At 45.4% G+C, this 14,756-nt stretch overlaps 1 protein-coding gene across 2 annotated transcripts; it reads right to left on the bottom strand.

Annotated features, from left to right (window-relative positions):
• Nucleotides 1-11,490: 11,490 nt before the first annotated feature.
• On the bottom strand, nt 11,491-13,847 carry LOC146658441 (uncharacterized). 2 transcript variants are annotated; one of them, XM_085421683.1, is made up of 6 exons: nt 13,794-13,847; nt 12,718-12,956; nt 12,509-12,620; nt 12,106-12,194; nt 11,818-11,990; nt 11,493-11,654 (listed from the first exon to the last, which is right to left on the bottom strand). In XM_085421683.1, exons 3-6 carry the CDS (start codon nt 12,562-12,564, stop codon nt 11,625-11,627), a joined length of 348 nt encoding a protein of 115 aa, XP_085277809.1. In that variant the 5' UTR covers nt 12,565-12,620; nt 12,718-12,956; nt 13,794-13,847; the 3' UTR covers nt 11,493-11,624. The 2 variants fall into 2 exon arrangements, with proteins under 2 accessions (XP_085277811.1, XP_085277809.1); XM_085421685.1 differs by having other exon boundaries at nt 11,491-11,654; nt 12,509-12,956.
• Nucleotides 13,848-14,756: the final 909 nt, after the last annotated feature.

Raw genomic sequence — 14,756 nt, 5'->3', positions numbered from 1 at the left:
TGGTGCATGGAACTTAGAACACACAGTCTTGTTTTTTTTAGGTGCATAAATTGTCAAGGAGACACTGCCACTTCTAAGCACTGAAGTGGAGTATACCTCTCGCTGTGCAGTGTCTTTTGCAAGTTGAGAAAGTTTACGCCGGACTTTATTCACCAGCCTCTCTCCCTTCTGACGACTGGGGTCCTTTCCCAAGTAAGGAGATGCACTGCAGACATATTTGGTGTCCAAGTCGGTGGCCATCCAGAACTTGATCCCAAATTTGTCTGGCTTGGTTGCGATATACTGTGTGAATGGACAACGAACCTTGGTAGGGAACAGCTGTTCATCTATGGTCATGTGTTCTCCTGGAGTGAAACTCTTAGCACAGTTCTCGTTGAAGCGTGTCCAGATGTCAGAGATCGACGCAAATTTGTCTGTTTTCACCCATTCTGCCCACGTGTCCCTGTCATCAAATCGAAGGTACCGTATTTTCACGACCATAAGGCGCACTTAAAAGTCTTAGATTTTCTTCAAAAAGTGCGGCGCGCCCTATAGCGCGGTGCACCCTATGTGTTGTAAGGAGGACGTAGTAGAGAACACCATGAGAACGTTAAAGGGTGAAGTGTGGGCGTTGATCGTATATACCGGGACAATCGCACATACCTGTATAAAAGAACAGGTATGTGCATTATGCAGGACATGGTTGTTTTAACAACCCTGAAAATGGCAAAGAGACACGCTTACGAAGCACAGTTTAAGCCCAGCCATCAGCTACGCGGAGGAACATGGAAATCGAGCAGCGGCGAGAGAATTTAAGATTAACGAATCGATGGTTCGCAAATGGAGGAAGTTGGAAAACAAGCTCCGGCAGGTCAAGAAAACGCAGCTGAGTTTCCGCGGACATAAGGCGAGGTGGCCCGAGTTGGAGGAAAGACTCGAGCGGTGGATCATCGAGCAAAGAGCGAGCGGGAGAAGCGTTTCGACGGTCACCATTCGGCTAAAAGCAGTTTCACTAGCTGAAGAGATGAACATTGAACATTTCCAAGGAGGTCCGTCTTGGTGCTTTCGTTTTATGAAACGGTGCCATTTTTCCATCCGGACCAGGACTACGGTAGCGCAGCAACTTCCAGCGGATTATAAGGAAAAGCTGGCCATCTTCCGCTCCTACTGCAGCAAACACATCGGCGACAAAAACATCCAGCCCAGCCACATCACAAACATGGACGAGGTCCCGCTCACTTTTGACATCCCGGTGAGTCACACTGTGGAGAAGAAGGGGACCAGCACGGTAGCGTGCCCATCTCACAGCCGATGTGAAAAAACTTGTGAAGCAAATGAACTGTGAGCTTGCTGTCATTCCGGGAGGCCTGACAAAGGAACTCCAACCGCTGGACATCGGTGTGAACCGCCCGTTCAAAGTAAGGCTGCGAGCGGCCTGGGAGCGATGGATGACCAGTGGAGACCACAGTTTCACTAAGAGTGGAAGGCAGCGCCGGGCGAGTTACGCCACAATTTGCCAATGGATTGTAGATGCTTGGGCTAACATGTCTGCTGGCACTGTTGTTCGAGCTTTCGCAAAAGCCGGCATCGTTTCCGAGGAGCCGCACGGCACGGAAAGTGACTCTGACGGTGAAGACAGTGAACCTGGCATGTTTGATGGAGATTTAGCGCAGCTGTTCAATTCAGACACAGAGGATGAGGACTTCGATGGGTTTGATTGATGATAAAAATGTGAGTACCAAACTTTGTTTTGCTCCTGCTTTATTTTTAAATACGCACACTTGTATGCTTGTGTGTTGTTGATGATGACGATTATTGGTAATAAAAATGTGAGTACCAAACTCAGTTTTGCTCCTGCTTTATTTTTAAATACGCACACTTGTATGCTTGTGTGTTGTTGATGATGACGATTACCAGCAATAGAAATGTGAGTAAGGTACCGAATTCAGGTTTGCTCCCGCTTTATTTTTAAATACGCATACGGTACTTGTATGTGCCCTATGGTCCAGTGCGCCTTATGTGTGTGTTAAATACAGTAAGGGCACACATAACTGAGACTGCGCCTTTTAGCACAGTGCGCCTTATGGTCGTGAAAATACGGTATTGCATAATTGAAATGAATCTATCTCGGGGCATTGTCTCTTTGATTACTGGCACCAGAAATCTTTCTGACCAGCAATCCACAATGGCACCAACAGGACACATGATTGGTCTTACAAACAGGATTGAAATGAATGCCATCACTTCTGAGGAGGTATCAGTGGCCTGCTGGACAAATGAAACCTCTCCTCCATCAGAATCTGCTTCGTCCATTTCCTGAAGCAAGGCCAAAGCCTTCCTGTGTGGCAGTGATACGGAGGCCATCCTGGTGTGCGTTCTCAGAAATGCGAACAAGAAATGATTCTCCCGCCTGGGTTGGTCTGCTTTTATGCACAGCACTGTGCTGTAGTCAAGCAATGCCACTCCCTCACATACACAGTGACAACGGAACAATGGAAGGTCTGTGCTGAGAGTCAAGGAAGGTGTGAATGTGTGTCTTTTATATTTGCAGGTCAGTCAATGTGTGGGATATTTTGTATAGATACGGCAGGCATTTCTGAAAGTTGTAACACAGAGGTTTGGCCTGACTTGGATCTGAGCAACTCTGAGTGAGCAAATGCAAATGTGCAAGGCCTCAAGGATAATGGGTGGTTTGCACAACAAAAGCTGGAGGAGAAACAAGCTGACAACCTGTGAAAATCTCAGCAGGATGATTAACACCTTGGGACTTGCACCAGAAAATAAAAAAGCCAGTGATTCTAGGGGGTGTTGGGTTTAGGGAAGTTACGCATATTTGCGCAGGTTTAGTAAACCTAGTGATAATGGCAGTCATTGATTCACTTCAAAATATACTGTCAACACATTAAAGTTGACTAAAACAACAAACTTTGAACATTAATATCAGTCGGATTGGTTTACTCAGTAATAAATAAAACACTGAAATAAACCAAACATCACAGTTTGGTAGTCTCTCACTAAATCAGTTTGTGATTTAGTCCATATTTACGTTGGAAGTGAGAAATCTTAGTGCGTGTTTGTCTCTAACGCATGCTTTTGTTTATTTTTGAAGGGGTTTTTTGTGCATTCGGGCTACAGATTGTGCATTTATGTAGGCTGGATAACCTCCTCTGCTGTCTTGCAGAGGATGGATAGCCATATTCGCCTGATTACAATTCATGTAAGCAGACACTCTTTTCTTAATTCTTTTTTCTTCACTGTTTAGACACGACAATAAAGTCACACTCAAGGTTGCAGTAAATAGTAATGATCTGTTGAATTACAGCAATCAGGGCAACAAACTGAGGCCAATAAAACCTCAGAACTGCCCCTCTCCACTGATAGAGTCAGCCCAGTGGATCTCATTTCAGCCTATACAATTACATGCTGTGACAGCCTTGCTAAAACTTTTAATTGCATCCCTCTGACAAATTGACTTTGGGCAAAAAGTCAGATGGTATCAGAGATTTTCACTGCAGTCTCCAGCAGATAATTCTTTGTAAATTTGATCTACACACTCCAAATAGCAAGCAGCACACACAAAGGAGGAGATTTACCCTCCCATTTGCCTTAAGCTCATTACTTTTACCTATCTATATGGTATTGAGAGCACTCCAGATACTGTAGCTGGTAAACATATCTCCCATTTTCTATTGCATGTTTTATGATATTTTGTTATTCAATTCAATTTCAATTTTATGTATACAGCACCAAATCACAACATCAGTCGCCTCAAGGCACTTGAGGCAACTGATCAGGATCAGTCGCCTCAAGTGCCAATCATACGACCCCCCTATGAGCAAGCACTTTGGCGACAGCAGGAAGGAAAAAACTCCCTTTTAACAGGAAAAAACCTACGGCAGAACCAGGCTCAGGGAGCAGGGGTCATCTGCTGTGACCGGTTGGGGAGAGAGAAGGAAGACAGGTTAAAAGACATGCTGTGGAAGAGAGCCAGAGATGAATAAAAAGTATGATTCAGTGCAGAGTCTATTAACACATAGTGGGTAAGAAAGATGACTGAAGAAAAAAGACTCAATTTATCATGGGAATCCCCCAGCAGCCTACACCTATTGCAGCAAAACTAAGGGACGAGTCGGGGTCACCTGATCCAGCCCTAACTATATGCTTTAGCAAAAAGGAAAGTTTAGGCCAAATTTTAAAAGTAGAGATAGTGTCTGTGTCCTGAATCCAAACTGGAAGGTGGTTCCATAGAAGAGGGGCCTGAAAACTGAAGTGCCTCCCATTCTACTTTTAAATACTCTTTTTAGTTTTTACTTGCATATCATTATGAAACCATAATTTTAAAATATCACCTAATGAATGAAAATTCAATTCATTAGAATTTATCTACTGTATATACAGTACATAGTCTGCTGAAACAAAGGTACAAAGACACTGTAAAGAGCTTTACATGTTCAAAGCTAACAACACCAGTGAAGTAAAAATACACTGTAATAAAAGTGATGTAAACCAATGATTGTGCCTTGTGAAGTCACATAAAATAACTGAATTGAATGATCTAAAATGACAAAAGCTATAAATCTAAGAAGTATCTGAGTGAATGGTAGAGCAGTATATAAAATTACAGTTTATCCAATTAAAGGGAATGGCTCATATTGTTACTGGAAATATCCTCCCACTATCCAGTTAAAAATAGAGTGATGTTCTCATTTAAAGGGGTCTGACAAGCTGTTGTGACAGTTTATGTCAAATTATGCTCTCAAATTACCAGCATTGAACAGAACTGTTCAGTTAATCAGTGAGCTGACTGTCTGTTATTAAGCTGAATGTAAAATATAATGCAATGTTCCAGTGGTTCTGAAGATTACAGTACTTTGCTATCTAAGATTAATTACTATATGTTTAAAAGTTTATATTGTGACTGTGGCTAAAATTAAACCTTTACAGTTTGGTGTGAGTGCATTGCAAATTTAGTGCAAAGGATATAACATATAGATGTAGCCGGTCATAAACTAGTTCCTGGACTCTACATTTGAAACCTCAACCTTGTCATTTTGATTGTTGATATTATTCCTTTTGTTATTTTGAGTCGGAAGTGACTGTTTTAAGACCAGCAAATAGTAAATCTGGTTAGTATATTCGATCCACTGTTAAAAAGCCTCCAATAACATTGAAAAAAATACCAGACATTTACTTATCAGAATTGGAGTATTTGGACATAAACAAAAGAAAAGCACTGTTATTAGAATTCCATTAATTTTGTAATTGAACCACTGTGAATCAAGGCTGCTTGTGGAAAGTTTTGCTTCACTAACACTCAAATTTAATTTCTTTTGCCTTTCAAAACATATTTTTGGGGAAAATATATGTATATATAAACAAAACATATAACCATTGTGACTGCTAACCAACAAAAACAATTAAGTGACCTATAGGGCATTTATGTGTTTATGTGTTTGTGACATAACTGGTGTTCTCTAGCATATCGAGACTATCTCTCCACACCGTTACATATTCCATATGTACGGGGTACGACCCCCCTTGGTCGTGGCGTGTGGATATTTCTTTAAGACACTCCGGCACGCCCGGCTACGCCCCTCAGCATACGTATAAAACAGCTGTGCAGACGTGACACCGGTGATCGTTGATCTCCACTTGTTGTGTGTGTGTGCGAAAGAGTGCTTACCTTGAGAGTACTGTGTGTGTGCGTCTATTGGAGTGTGCTTCGGCATCCTCCGTGGGCGATGTATTTCTCCCTTCTAGGTCCCCTGGTAGCCTCGGTATTCCCCTGGTATCCCTTAGCTTGGTTCCCCCTAGCTGGCCCTTGCTTCCCCTTGGTTGGTCCCCCTTCCCCGGCATATCGCCTCGAAAAAAAAAACAAGCTTATGCGCTGGTCGGACCATGCTGTGCAGCTGCCGGCTAGCAGGTAGCTCGGCTACAGTGTGGAAACACGGCAGGGACACGGCTTGGCCTGGGTCGGTGGAGGTTGATTATCGTGAGGTGTTGAGGAAGCTTCAATCCCCTCTGGTTGCCACTGGGGTAGGGTCCGGACGGGTGAACCCATGTCTGGGTTCCCTAGTTCTGGGGCCCTCCCACGGCATTCCCTCCCGTGGCCCTGCCTCCTTGAGGCCTGGGCTGGTGGAGGTTGATGGTCAGGGGGTTGATGTTTATGACGCTTGGCTCCGGTCAGACGACTAGGGTTGCCTGATGGGACTGTCTGTCTGGCCTGCGGCCACCTCGCTTTAAAGATGCTGAGGGGCCTCTGCAGGCGTGCAGAGACAGCCGTGTTCAGTTGAGGTGGGGAGGACTTGGAGCCTAGGCTCAGCTGTCCTCCAGCGCTCTCCTCCCTCCTGACATCCTGTGAGTTGGGCCTAGTGGCCAGCTCCTATTGCCCGCGCTTCGCCGGTTCATACGGCAGTCAGACCTCACTGCGTCTGACGGCTCGGCCAGCAGTTGACAGTTCTCCGGCCTGCGGCGCTGGCTCTCTGTCTGGCACATTGCCCAAATGTTGCGGGTTGCGTGGCCGGCAGGGCCCGCTCAGTGAGCTGACACCCCCGGTGAGTCACGTCCCTGGCTGCACTGCAGCTCCGGGCAGTCTTCCCCTGGCATGTTGCCTGCATTTGCCGGCTTACACGTCAGTTGGACCTTGCTGCGGCGAGTGTGCGTTCTCCTGCCTATTTTATCCGGATTCTCTCTGGCATGTCAGCTGCTGCAGCTCCTGGCTGTGTTCCCTTGGCGTGTTGCCTGCGCTTCGCCAGTTTACACGCCAGCCGGGCCTCACTGTGTCTGATTATTCGGCCGGCGAGTGGGTGTTCTCCGGCCTGCGACGCTGTGCATGGGTGTCTTGTTTTCGAAGTTCACTCTTGCTGCTCCCCTGTCTGCGGACAGTGCTAGCGACCGCTCAGCTGGCTGACTCAACCTTCGGGTTGAGTCCCCACTTGGCTTTCAGTGGGCTAGACCGCCAGCCCCCCGTCTGCGGATGGCTGGGTGGCTCCATGGTTGGACAGACCCTACAGGTTGCTTCCCTGCCTTGGCCCTGCGTCTTTGCAGCTGTACTGCTGCTGTGTTCCTCTGGCGTGTAGCCCGCGGTTCGCCGACTCACACGCCAGTCGGACCTCGCTGTGTCTGATACGTCAGCTGGTGAATGGGTGTTCTCCAGCGCGCAGCGCTGGCTCTCTGTCTAGTGGGTTGCCCCTGTATCGCGGGTCACCTGGCCAGAGCAGGTGCTCAGTGAGCTGACACCTGCCGTCTGTCCGTTAGTGTCTCATCAGGCCCACTCTGCTGGCCCCCTGTCTATAGACACCGCGGAGTGGTTGCTGTGCCCTAGTGATGAACCTTGGGTTGCCACTTGGGCCCTCAGTGGCCTGAGCCACCAGCACCTCCCCTGTCGTGGATGGTCCAGGTCAGCTGCTCTACTCCTGGGACAGGCCCTGGGCCTCATCCTACCTCGGCCATCCTCTGAGTGGCCGAGCTGCTGCGACAGGCTCTCTCTCTCCCTGGCTGTGTTTCACTGCCTAGTGCCAGGCAGGGATCTGTTATGACTTGACTTCTCCAGCTGGCGGCTCCGCCTTCCCTTCTGGGGCGTCATCCGCATATCGCGGGCTTCTGTCATAGCGATTGCCCTGGCGTTTTGACCGCGTTCGCCGGCTTTCACGCCAGTCGCACCTCGCTGCGGCGGATGCCTTCTCCAGCCTAGTGTAGCCTGTCCTGTCTGGCGTGTTGCCCGCAGTGCGCGGTTCACACGGCCAGCAGGGCTCCTGTCGTTCCTCGATTGGGACGGCTTCTCGGCTCTGACCGCAGGTTAAGCCGCGGCCGCTGCTGCTGCAGTTGCAGGCTGTGTTTCCCTGGTGTATTGCCCGTGCTTCGCCGGTTTACGCGCCAGCTGGACCTTGCTGTATCTGATGCTCAGTCAGCGAGTGAGTGTTCTACAGCCTGCAGTGCGTGGCTCTCTGCAGGCGGTTCACCCGTTACACGTTAGCCTGGCCTCGCTGTGTCTGATAAGCCAGCCAGCGATTGTGTTGTGTTCCAGCCTGCGGTGCTGGCTGTACTCGAGTGTCTCGTCCTCGAGTTCACTCTTGTGGCTCCCCTGTCTACGGACAGCGCTCGGCAGCCACTTGGCCCTGGGGCGACCTGCAGGTCGGGTCCCTGGCTTGGCCCTCCTCTCCAGCGGCTGCACTGCAGCTGCCGGCTGCGTTCTCTGGCGTGTTGTCCGCATTCGCTGGCTTGTCCACCAGTCGGTCCTCACTGTGTCTGATACGTCAGCCAGCGCATGTGTGTTCTCCAGCCTCCTTAGCCAGTCTCTCTCTGGCATATCACCAGCACTGCCAGGCTTCTACCTTTCTACCTTTAAAACCCGCCTTCCAGCCAAATTGCTGGTAGGCTTTTAGCTAGGTTTTAGCTTCAGCCAAGTGGAAGCTAAATTGGCTAGTCATTCATATGTAAATTAGGTTATCTGGGAATTCTGGAGGGGAGTGGGGGTGTGTGAATGAGGGGGTGGGGGAGCTGCTAAAAGCTGTGAACTTCCTTTTGTGTTCGTCTTGATGCATTCTCAATCATCCAGGGAAATAAATCTCCAAAAGTCACCAACTTGGAGTGGTTAGTTTCCTGAGCCACAAGGAAACTTGTGTTTCAGTTTGCCATCTTAGGGAGAAATCAACACACATGGGTGTATTTCCTTTGTTGCTGAGATTTATTGACAAAAACAGTACAAAAAACCAACCATTTGTACACATATTTACAAATAATAATAAAAAGTGAGTGAGTACATTTCAACATTTTCAGCAATCACTCACAATCCTGGCACTGCCATGGTATCTGTAGTCTGCATTTACCACATGTGTATCTGTAGCAGTGAACACATCGCACAGTGGCATGATTGTTCTTGCATTTGTGTTTGACCTGACACATGATTCTTTTTCCAGGGCTTCAGTGGTCCATTGTGGTATCAATCAGACCACTGGTATGATAAAAGCATAATTATCATGCCACTGTGCGATGTGTTGATGGTGGTGGTGTGCGTGTCTGTGTGAGTGAAAGACAGAGAGGGAGAGCAATCGACAGATTTTCTGTTATAACCTTCATTTTTATGGACGCACAGTGTGAGCACTCAGGTCGCATCAGAGCATAGTGTGAGACCCTGCATCGTGACCTACGAACTTCTAACCCCTGCGAGTCAATCGTACAGTTTGAGCAGGAGCTGAATCGCGCGACTGAAGAAAATCGCACAGTGTATGCCCAGCTTAAGACCTGGTAAATAACCATCTTCCTTGGCTGCCAAAAGCTCCATCAGTAGGTCACTCGATTCCCTTAGTCTTATGTTTTCTTTCAATGTGAGGTGAGGGAAGCCGTCCAGCTGTTTAAAGGGAGCACACTCTATCACTTCTGGGGTTGCATAACATTCTTAAAGTCTCAGCCATGACAACTGAAGTGCAGCTTTATGATATGAGTGATGTGAGCAGCACGGATCCTTTTTACATGTTCCCATGATTCCCTACCAAGCCATTTTACCAGTACATCTAACTCTTCACTGGCTGTCAGCTCCAAGTCCTTAATGGCACTACGGAAGGATGCTAAGCCTACAGAGCTTAGTTTTTAGTGGTTACTAATTCCCAGTGTGCCAGATACTTTGCAAAGTCTAACATGCCTGTAGATGGATTCTGGGAATGTTGGTGTATGCTGATCCTTTGAATAGGATCTGAATGCCTCATGGGTAGACTGCATTCTGAAGATACCTTAAAAAGTAGTGAGGGCACAACGTGGTTAACTGAGGCAGTCCTGCAGTTGGCTGATATTCACTTACCGTATTTTCACGACCATAAGGCGCACTTAAAAGTCTTAGATTTTCTTCAAAAAGTACGGCGCGCCCTATAGCGCAGTGCGCCCTGTGTGTTGTAAGGAGGACGTAGTAGAGAACACCATGAGAACGCTAAAGGGTGAAGTGTGGGCGTTGATCGTATATACCGGACAATCGCACATACCTGTCTAAAAGGACAGGTATGTGCATTATGTGGAACATCGTTGTTTTAACAACCCTGAAAATGGCAAAGAGACACGCTTATGAAGCACAGTTTAAACTGAAGGCCATCAGCTATGCGGAGGAACGTGGAAATCGAGCAGCGGCGAGAGAATTTAAGATTAACGAATGGATGGTTCGCAAATGGAGGAAGCTAGAAAACAAGCTCCGGCAGGTCAAGAAAACGCAGCTGAGTTTCCGCGGACATAAGGCGAGGTGGCCCGAGTTGGAGGAAAGACTCGAGCGGTGGATCATCGAGCAAAGAACGAGCGGGAGAAGCGTTTCGACGGTCACCATTCGGCTAAAAGCAGTTTCACTAGCTGAAGAGATGAACATTGAACATTTCCAAGGAGGTCCGTCTTGGTGCTTTCGTTTTATGAAACAGTGCCATTTTTCCATCCGGACCAGGACTATGGTAGCGCAGCAACTTCCAGCGGATTATAAGGAAAAGCTGGCCATCTTCCGCTCCTACTGCAGCAAACACATCGGTGACAAAAACATCCAGCCCAGCCACATCACAAACATGGACGAGGTCCCGCTCACTTTTGACATCCCGGTGAGTCACACTGTGGAGAAGAAGGGGACCAGCACGGTAGCGATACGCACAACGGGGTATGAAAAGTCTTCTTTTACTGTTGTGCTTGGCTGCTATGCTAATGGACAGAAACTTCCGCCTATGGTGATTTTTAAGCGAAAGACTTTGCCTAAAGAGAAGTTTCCAGCAGGAATCATCATTAAGGCAAATGAAAAGGGCTGGATGGATGAGGAAATGATGAAAGAGTGGCTGAGGGAGGTGTATGTAAGGAGACCAGGTGGTTTTTTCCACGCATCACCATTGCTCTTAATCTGTGACTCTATGTGTGCCCATCTCACAGCCGATGTGAAAAAACTAGTGAAACAAATGAACTGCCCAGATAGCAAGGAAACATTGAAACAATGTTGAGTCAATATCAGGCTGTGTCATTGAATCAACGTTGAAGTGTGACGTTGACCTAACGTCACTCTTGCACCCTTTTTTAACGTTGAAACAACGTCAGGTTTTGATGTTGAATCAATGTTGAAACCTGACGTTGATTCAACGTTATATTTTCTAATACTGCTGACATTGAAACAATGTCAGATTCTGATATTGAAACACTGTTGAGCTATGGTGTTGATTTTCCACCTCTTTCGCATATTTGCTTTTTATTAAAACAACAGTTAAATCATGACTGGAAATCGACCTTTCTTTATAGCTATTTTAACCAATACTAAACTACTGCATGTTTCCATCAATACTTCAACCACCTAAACACATAATTGTACTTATTCCTTAAATTGGACACCCTTTATAAAAAAAACCCAAATGTCTCACAATGTATCATGTCAATATTAATATCCTAAAATAAGAAAGCATTGCATGTGATGTAACAGAGAAAAAAAATAAACAAAAAAAGGTCAATAGGCATGTTTCGTTTGCTAAATACTTTATTAAAAGACAGTTTCCTATTTACGTTTATATGATTCACAGAAGTTTGTAATTTTTTGCATGATGTGCGTCCTGCACCACCCAAACGATCTGGGGCATATCGGAGCCATTTCTGCACTGCTTGTGCAAAGACAAACTCGGACATAGAGTTTGCCCCTAACTGCTGCGTCAGGCTCCAATCAAGGCAAAGCGTCTCACCTATAGACACATTTTAAGAGATGGAATTAGCGTGTCTCATGTCTTAAATGTGTATGCAAGTGCTTGTGTGTTTAACCAACAGGCCGTTGTTATGTATTTAAATCACATCTGACAGCTATTACACTTTATAGTTACAAAGTGTACATAACCTTTATATACTTACCATTGCCTTATTTGCCTCTTGTGATTGAAGAGCTGGCTCTGCATTGTTTAGCTCCTCAATGTTGTGCAAGGGCAAATCCAGAGGCAGTACCCCAGCATCTACCGATTCATTGCAGCCGGTATTGCGGATGGCTCTGACCTCCTCACGGAGTTCGTTAACAGCTCTCGTCAGGTCTGACAGAAAAAGATAATTTTTTTTTTAAAGTATTTAAGAATACAGACAACTTATCAAAAGTTTCCTTGTGTCACACACAGATATGTACAAAGACACTAGACAGTATTTTATTACCTGGTATTTTCACTCGAGGGGCCCGAGGAAACCATTTCTTTGTGGGCTGCTCATCCTCTGAGTCACTATATGTGTACAGGGGATTTGGTCTAAAGAAAAAAAGTTGAAAACGGTCATAAGTAATTACAAATGTGCTTTTGGAATATTTTTTCCTAAAGTTACAGTTTGATTTATAACAACACACACAGGAAACGGAGATGTGCAAGAAGGTACAGTATACAAGGGATTTTTGAAGTGCACAAGTGTACACGGCTTTGCATTTATAAAAAGTTTACAAGCTTCCACTTTTTGGACTATATTATGTGGTGATATTGCAGTATGCAAGCACCACAGATATGTATAAAAGACAAGATCATAAATTCTTAGCAATCAAAGATATGTTTGTGAAATAAAAAAAGTTTACTTGTGCTTTCTTTTATGACCGGTCTGAGTTTCAGCTTCGGACTGAAGGTCAGACATATCACAGTGTTCACTTAGATATTTCTGAAGACTGCGTTCTGCTTCGTGAAATGTGTCTGGAAGTACAAACACAATGTATGGCCAGACATAAATTAGGACACGAAAAACTTGTTATTGTTACATTTATACAACACCAATCCAGATGATACCCACCATGGCTTATTAGAAGTCGGACTGGTGCATAGGTGAGCCATGTTGCACCAGGATGAACTCTCCTCTTTACTGCGTCGTGGATCCTGAATGTGTCTCACGGAGGATATGGAGGCCATGACAATTTCTCCCCATTTATCCATGAACTAGGGACTATTTCTGTACCACCAGTGCTGAACTGCACAATGCACCAGTCTTTCATTTTTATCTTTTTTTTAATTTGGAGTCCTTTTTTGCCCTGTCTAGGATAAACAGGAAACAGATAATTACAATATATTTCATAGTTGCTACAAAACTTGATCTATTGATTGAACTAAATAATAAATAATAGCTTAAAATGTATATAGGCAACAATTACAAGCAAACCCGTATATGTAAGCATTTAAACACTGAAGATAATAAAATTAACAGTATTTTGTCTAAGTCTGCCATTGTAGGAATTCATGGCACCGAGACAAAAACTTGGCGCACAGTGTGGTGTCAAAATAGGCGCACACCTTTGACGCTGCGTTTTCTCCGTCTTCCTCGTCCACACGTAAATGCTAAACGCAGTTTACGTGTGGACAAAAGGTGCAAACGCAAGTTAGGTGAGCGTGCAGCGTAAAGTTAGGTGAGCGTGCAACGTAAAGTTTGAATTGAGTGCGAATCGAAGCGGGTGCTCTCCAATCATTAAAAGTAACAAAGTCATTGGACACATTTATACAGTTACCTTTACGTTTATCAATCATATATCACAGATTTAAAATTTTTTGTAGTACTATGCTAAAAAGCAACTACAGAGCGAAAGTCTGGGTCAAGCGTCGAGGTGACGGCAAGAACAAAGGAACCCTCGAAGCGTTAAAGCTAGCTTTGTAAGGGAATATAACAGAAAAGTATGAAACGAAAATGTTTTCTTTGTTGATAGACTTTGTTTGCAGTGCAATTTATTTGTTGCCGGATTGTAAGATGAAAGTAGACACAATTTCGGGCTCCCACATTTTATCCGAAACTTTACATTAACAAGTTTGTTTGTTTGTTTTTACTGTTATTCAAATGCAACCGTGGAAATAACGAATAGAACAAAAGTCATTCATTCTTACCTTATACTAATCGTGGTGCAGGCCAGTGCAGTGCATGAACTGATGCCTTCTCCAGTCAATTCTGCTGAGAGTAAATCTAATGTCCCGCTCTACTGTACAAGACAATGGTTACCTGGAGGGATGTACCAATGTGATAGGGGTGCTGCGGAATAGTCCAAGTGGTAGCAGCTTTAATTTCCCGCTCAACCATAAATCGATGGTTTTTCAACGTGATTGTTGTCACCTTGTCAACTATAAATAGATCAACAATCAACGATGACAGAACAACAGTGAATCAATGTTATTTCAATGTCAGTGTCAGGTTTCATCAGTATTTCAATGTTGTTTCAACATTGGTTTTGTGTTGACATTTCAATCCTGACGATTCTGATGGTTCAGATGGAAAATCAACATCTGTTCAATGTCTCCTTGCTATCTGGGTGTGAGCTTGCTGTCATTCCGGGAGGCCTGACAAAGGAACTCCAACCGCTGGACATCGGTGTGAACCGCCCGTTCAAAGTAAGGCTGCGAGCGGCCTGGGAGCGATGGATGACCGATGGAGACCACAGTTTCACCAAGAGTGGAAGGCAGCGCCGGGCGAGTTACGCCACAATTTGCCAATGGATTGTAGATGCTTGGGCTAACATGTCTGCTGGCACTGTTGTTCGAGCTTTCGCAAAAGCCGGCATCATTTCCGAGGAGCCGCACGGCACGGAAAGTGACTCTGACAGTGAAGAAAGTGAACTTGGCATGTTTGATGGAGATTTAGCGCAGCTGTTCAATTCAGACACAGAGAATGAGGACTTCGATGGGTTTGATTGATGATAAAAATGTGAGTACCAAACTTCGTTTTGCTCCTGCTTTATTTTTAAATACGCACACTTGTATGCTTGTGTGTTGTTGATGATGACGATTACCGGTAATAGAAATGTGAGTAAGGTACCGAACTCAGGTTTGCTCCCGCTTTATTTTTAAATACGCATA

This window comes from Rhamphochromis longiceps, linkage group LG11 (assembly GCF_057381845.1).
Source record: "Rhamphochromis longiceps isolate RC_006_pf linkage group LG11, R_longiceps_female_GT1.1, whole genome shotgun sequence".
Taxonomy (NCBI): Eukaryota; Metazoa; Chordata; class Actinopteri; order Cichliformes; family Cichlidae; genus Rhamphochromis; species Rhamphochromis longiceps.
The sequence above is the reverse complement of the archived record's forward strand: the minus strand, read 5'-3'. Positions and strand labels throughout refer to the sequence as shown.

Bases quoted from the DNA above. Each gene is read 5' to 3' on its own strand.
- LOC146658441 (XM_085421685.1), bottom strand. From the start codon at position 12,564: ATGTCTGACCTTCAGTCCGAAGCTGAAACTCAGACCGGTCATAAAAGA. The intron at 12,195-12,508 runs GTAAACTTTTTT...TTTTTTCTTTAG, and splicing joins GGTCATAAAAGAAAGCACAA to ACCAAATCCCCTGTACACAT. The intron at 11,991-12,105 runs GTAATAAAATAC...TTTTTCTGTCAG, and splicing joins CCCTCGAGTGAAAATACCAG to ACCTGACGAGAGCTGTTAAC.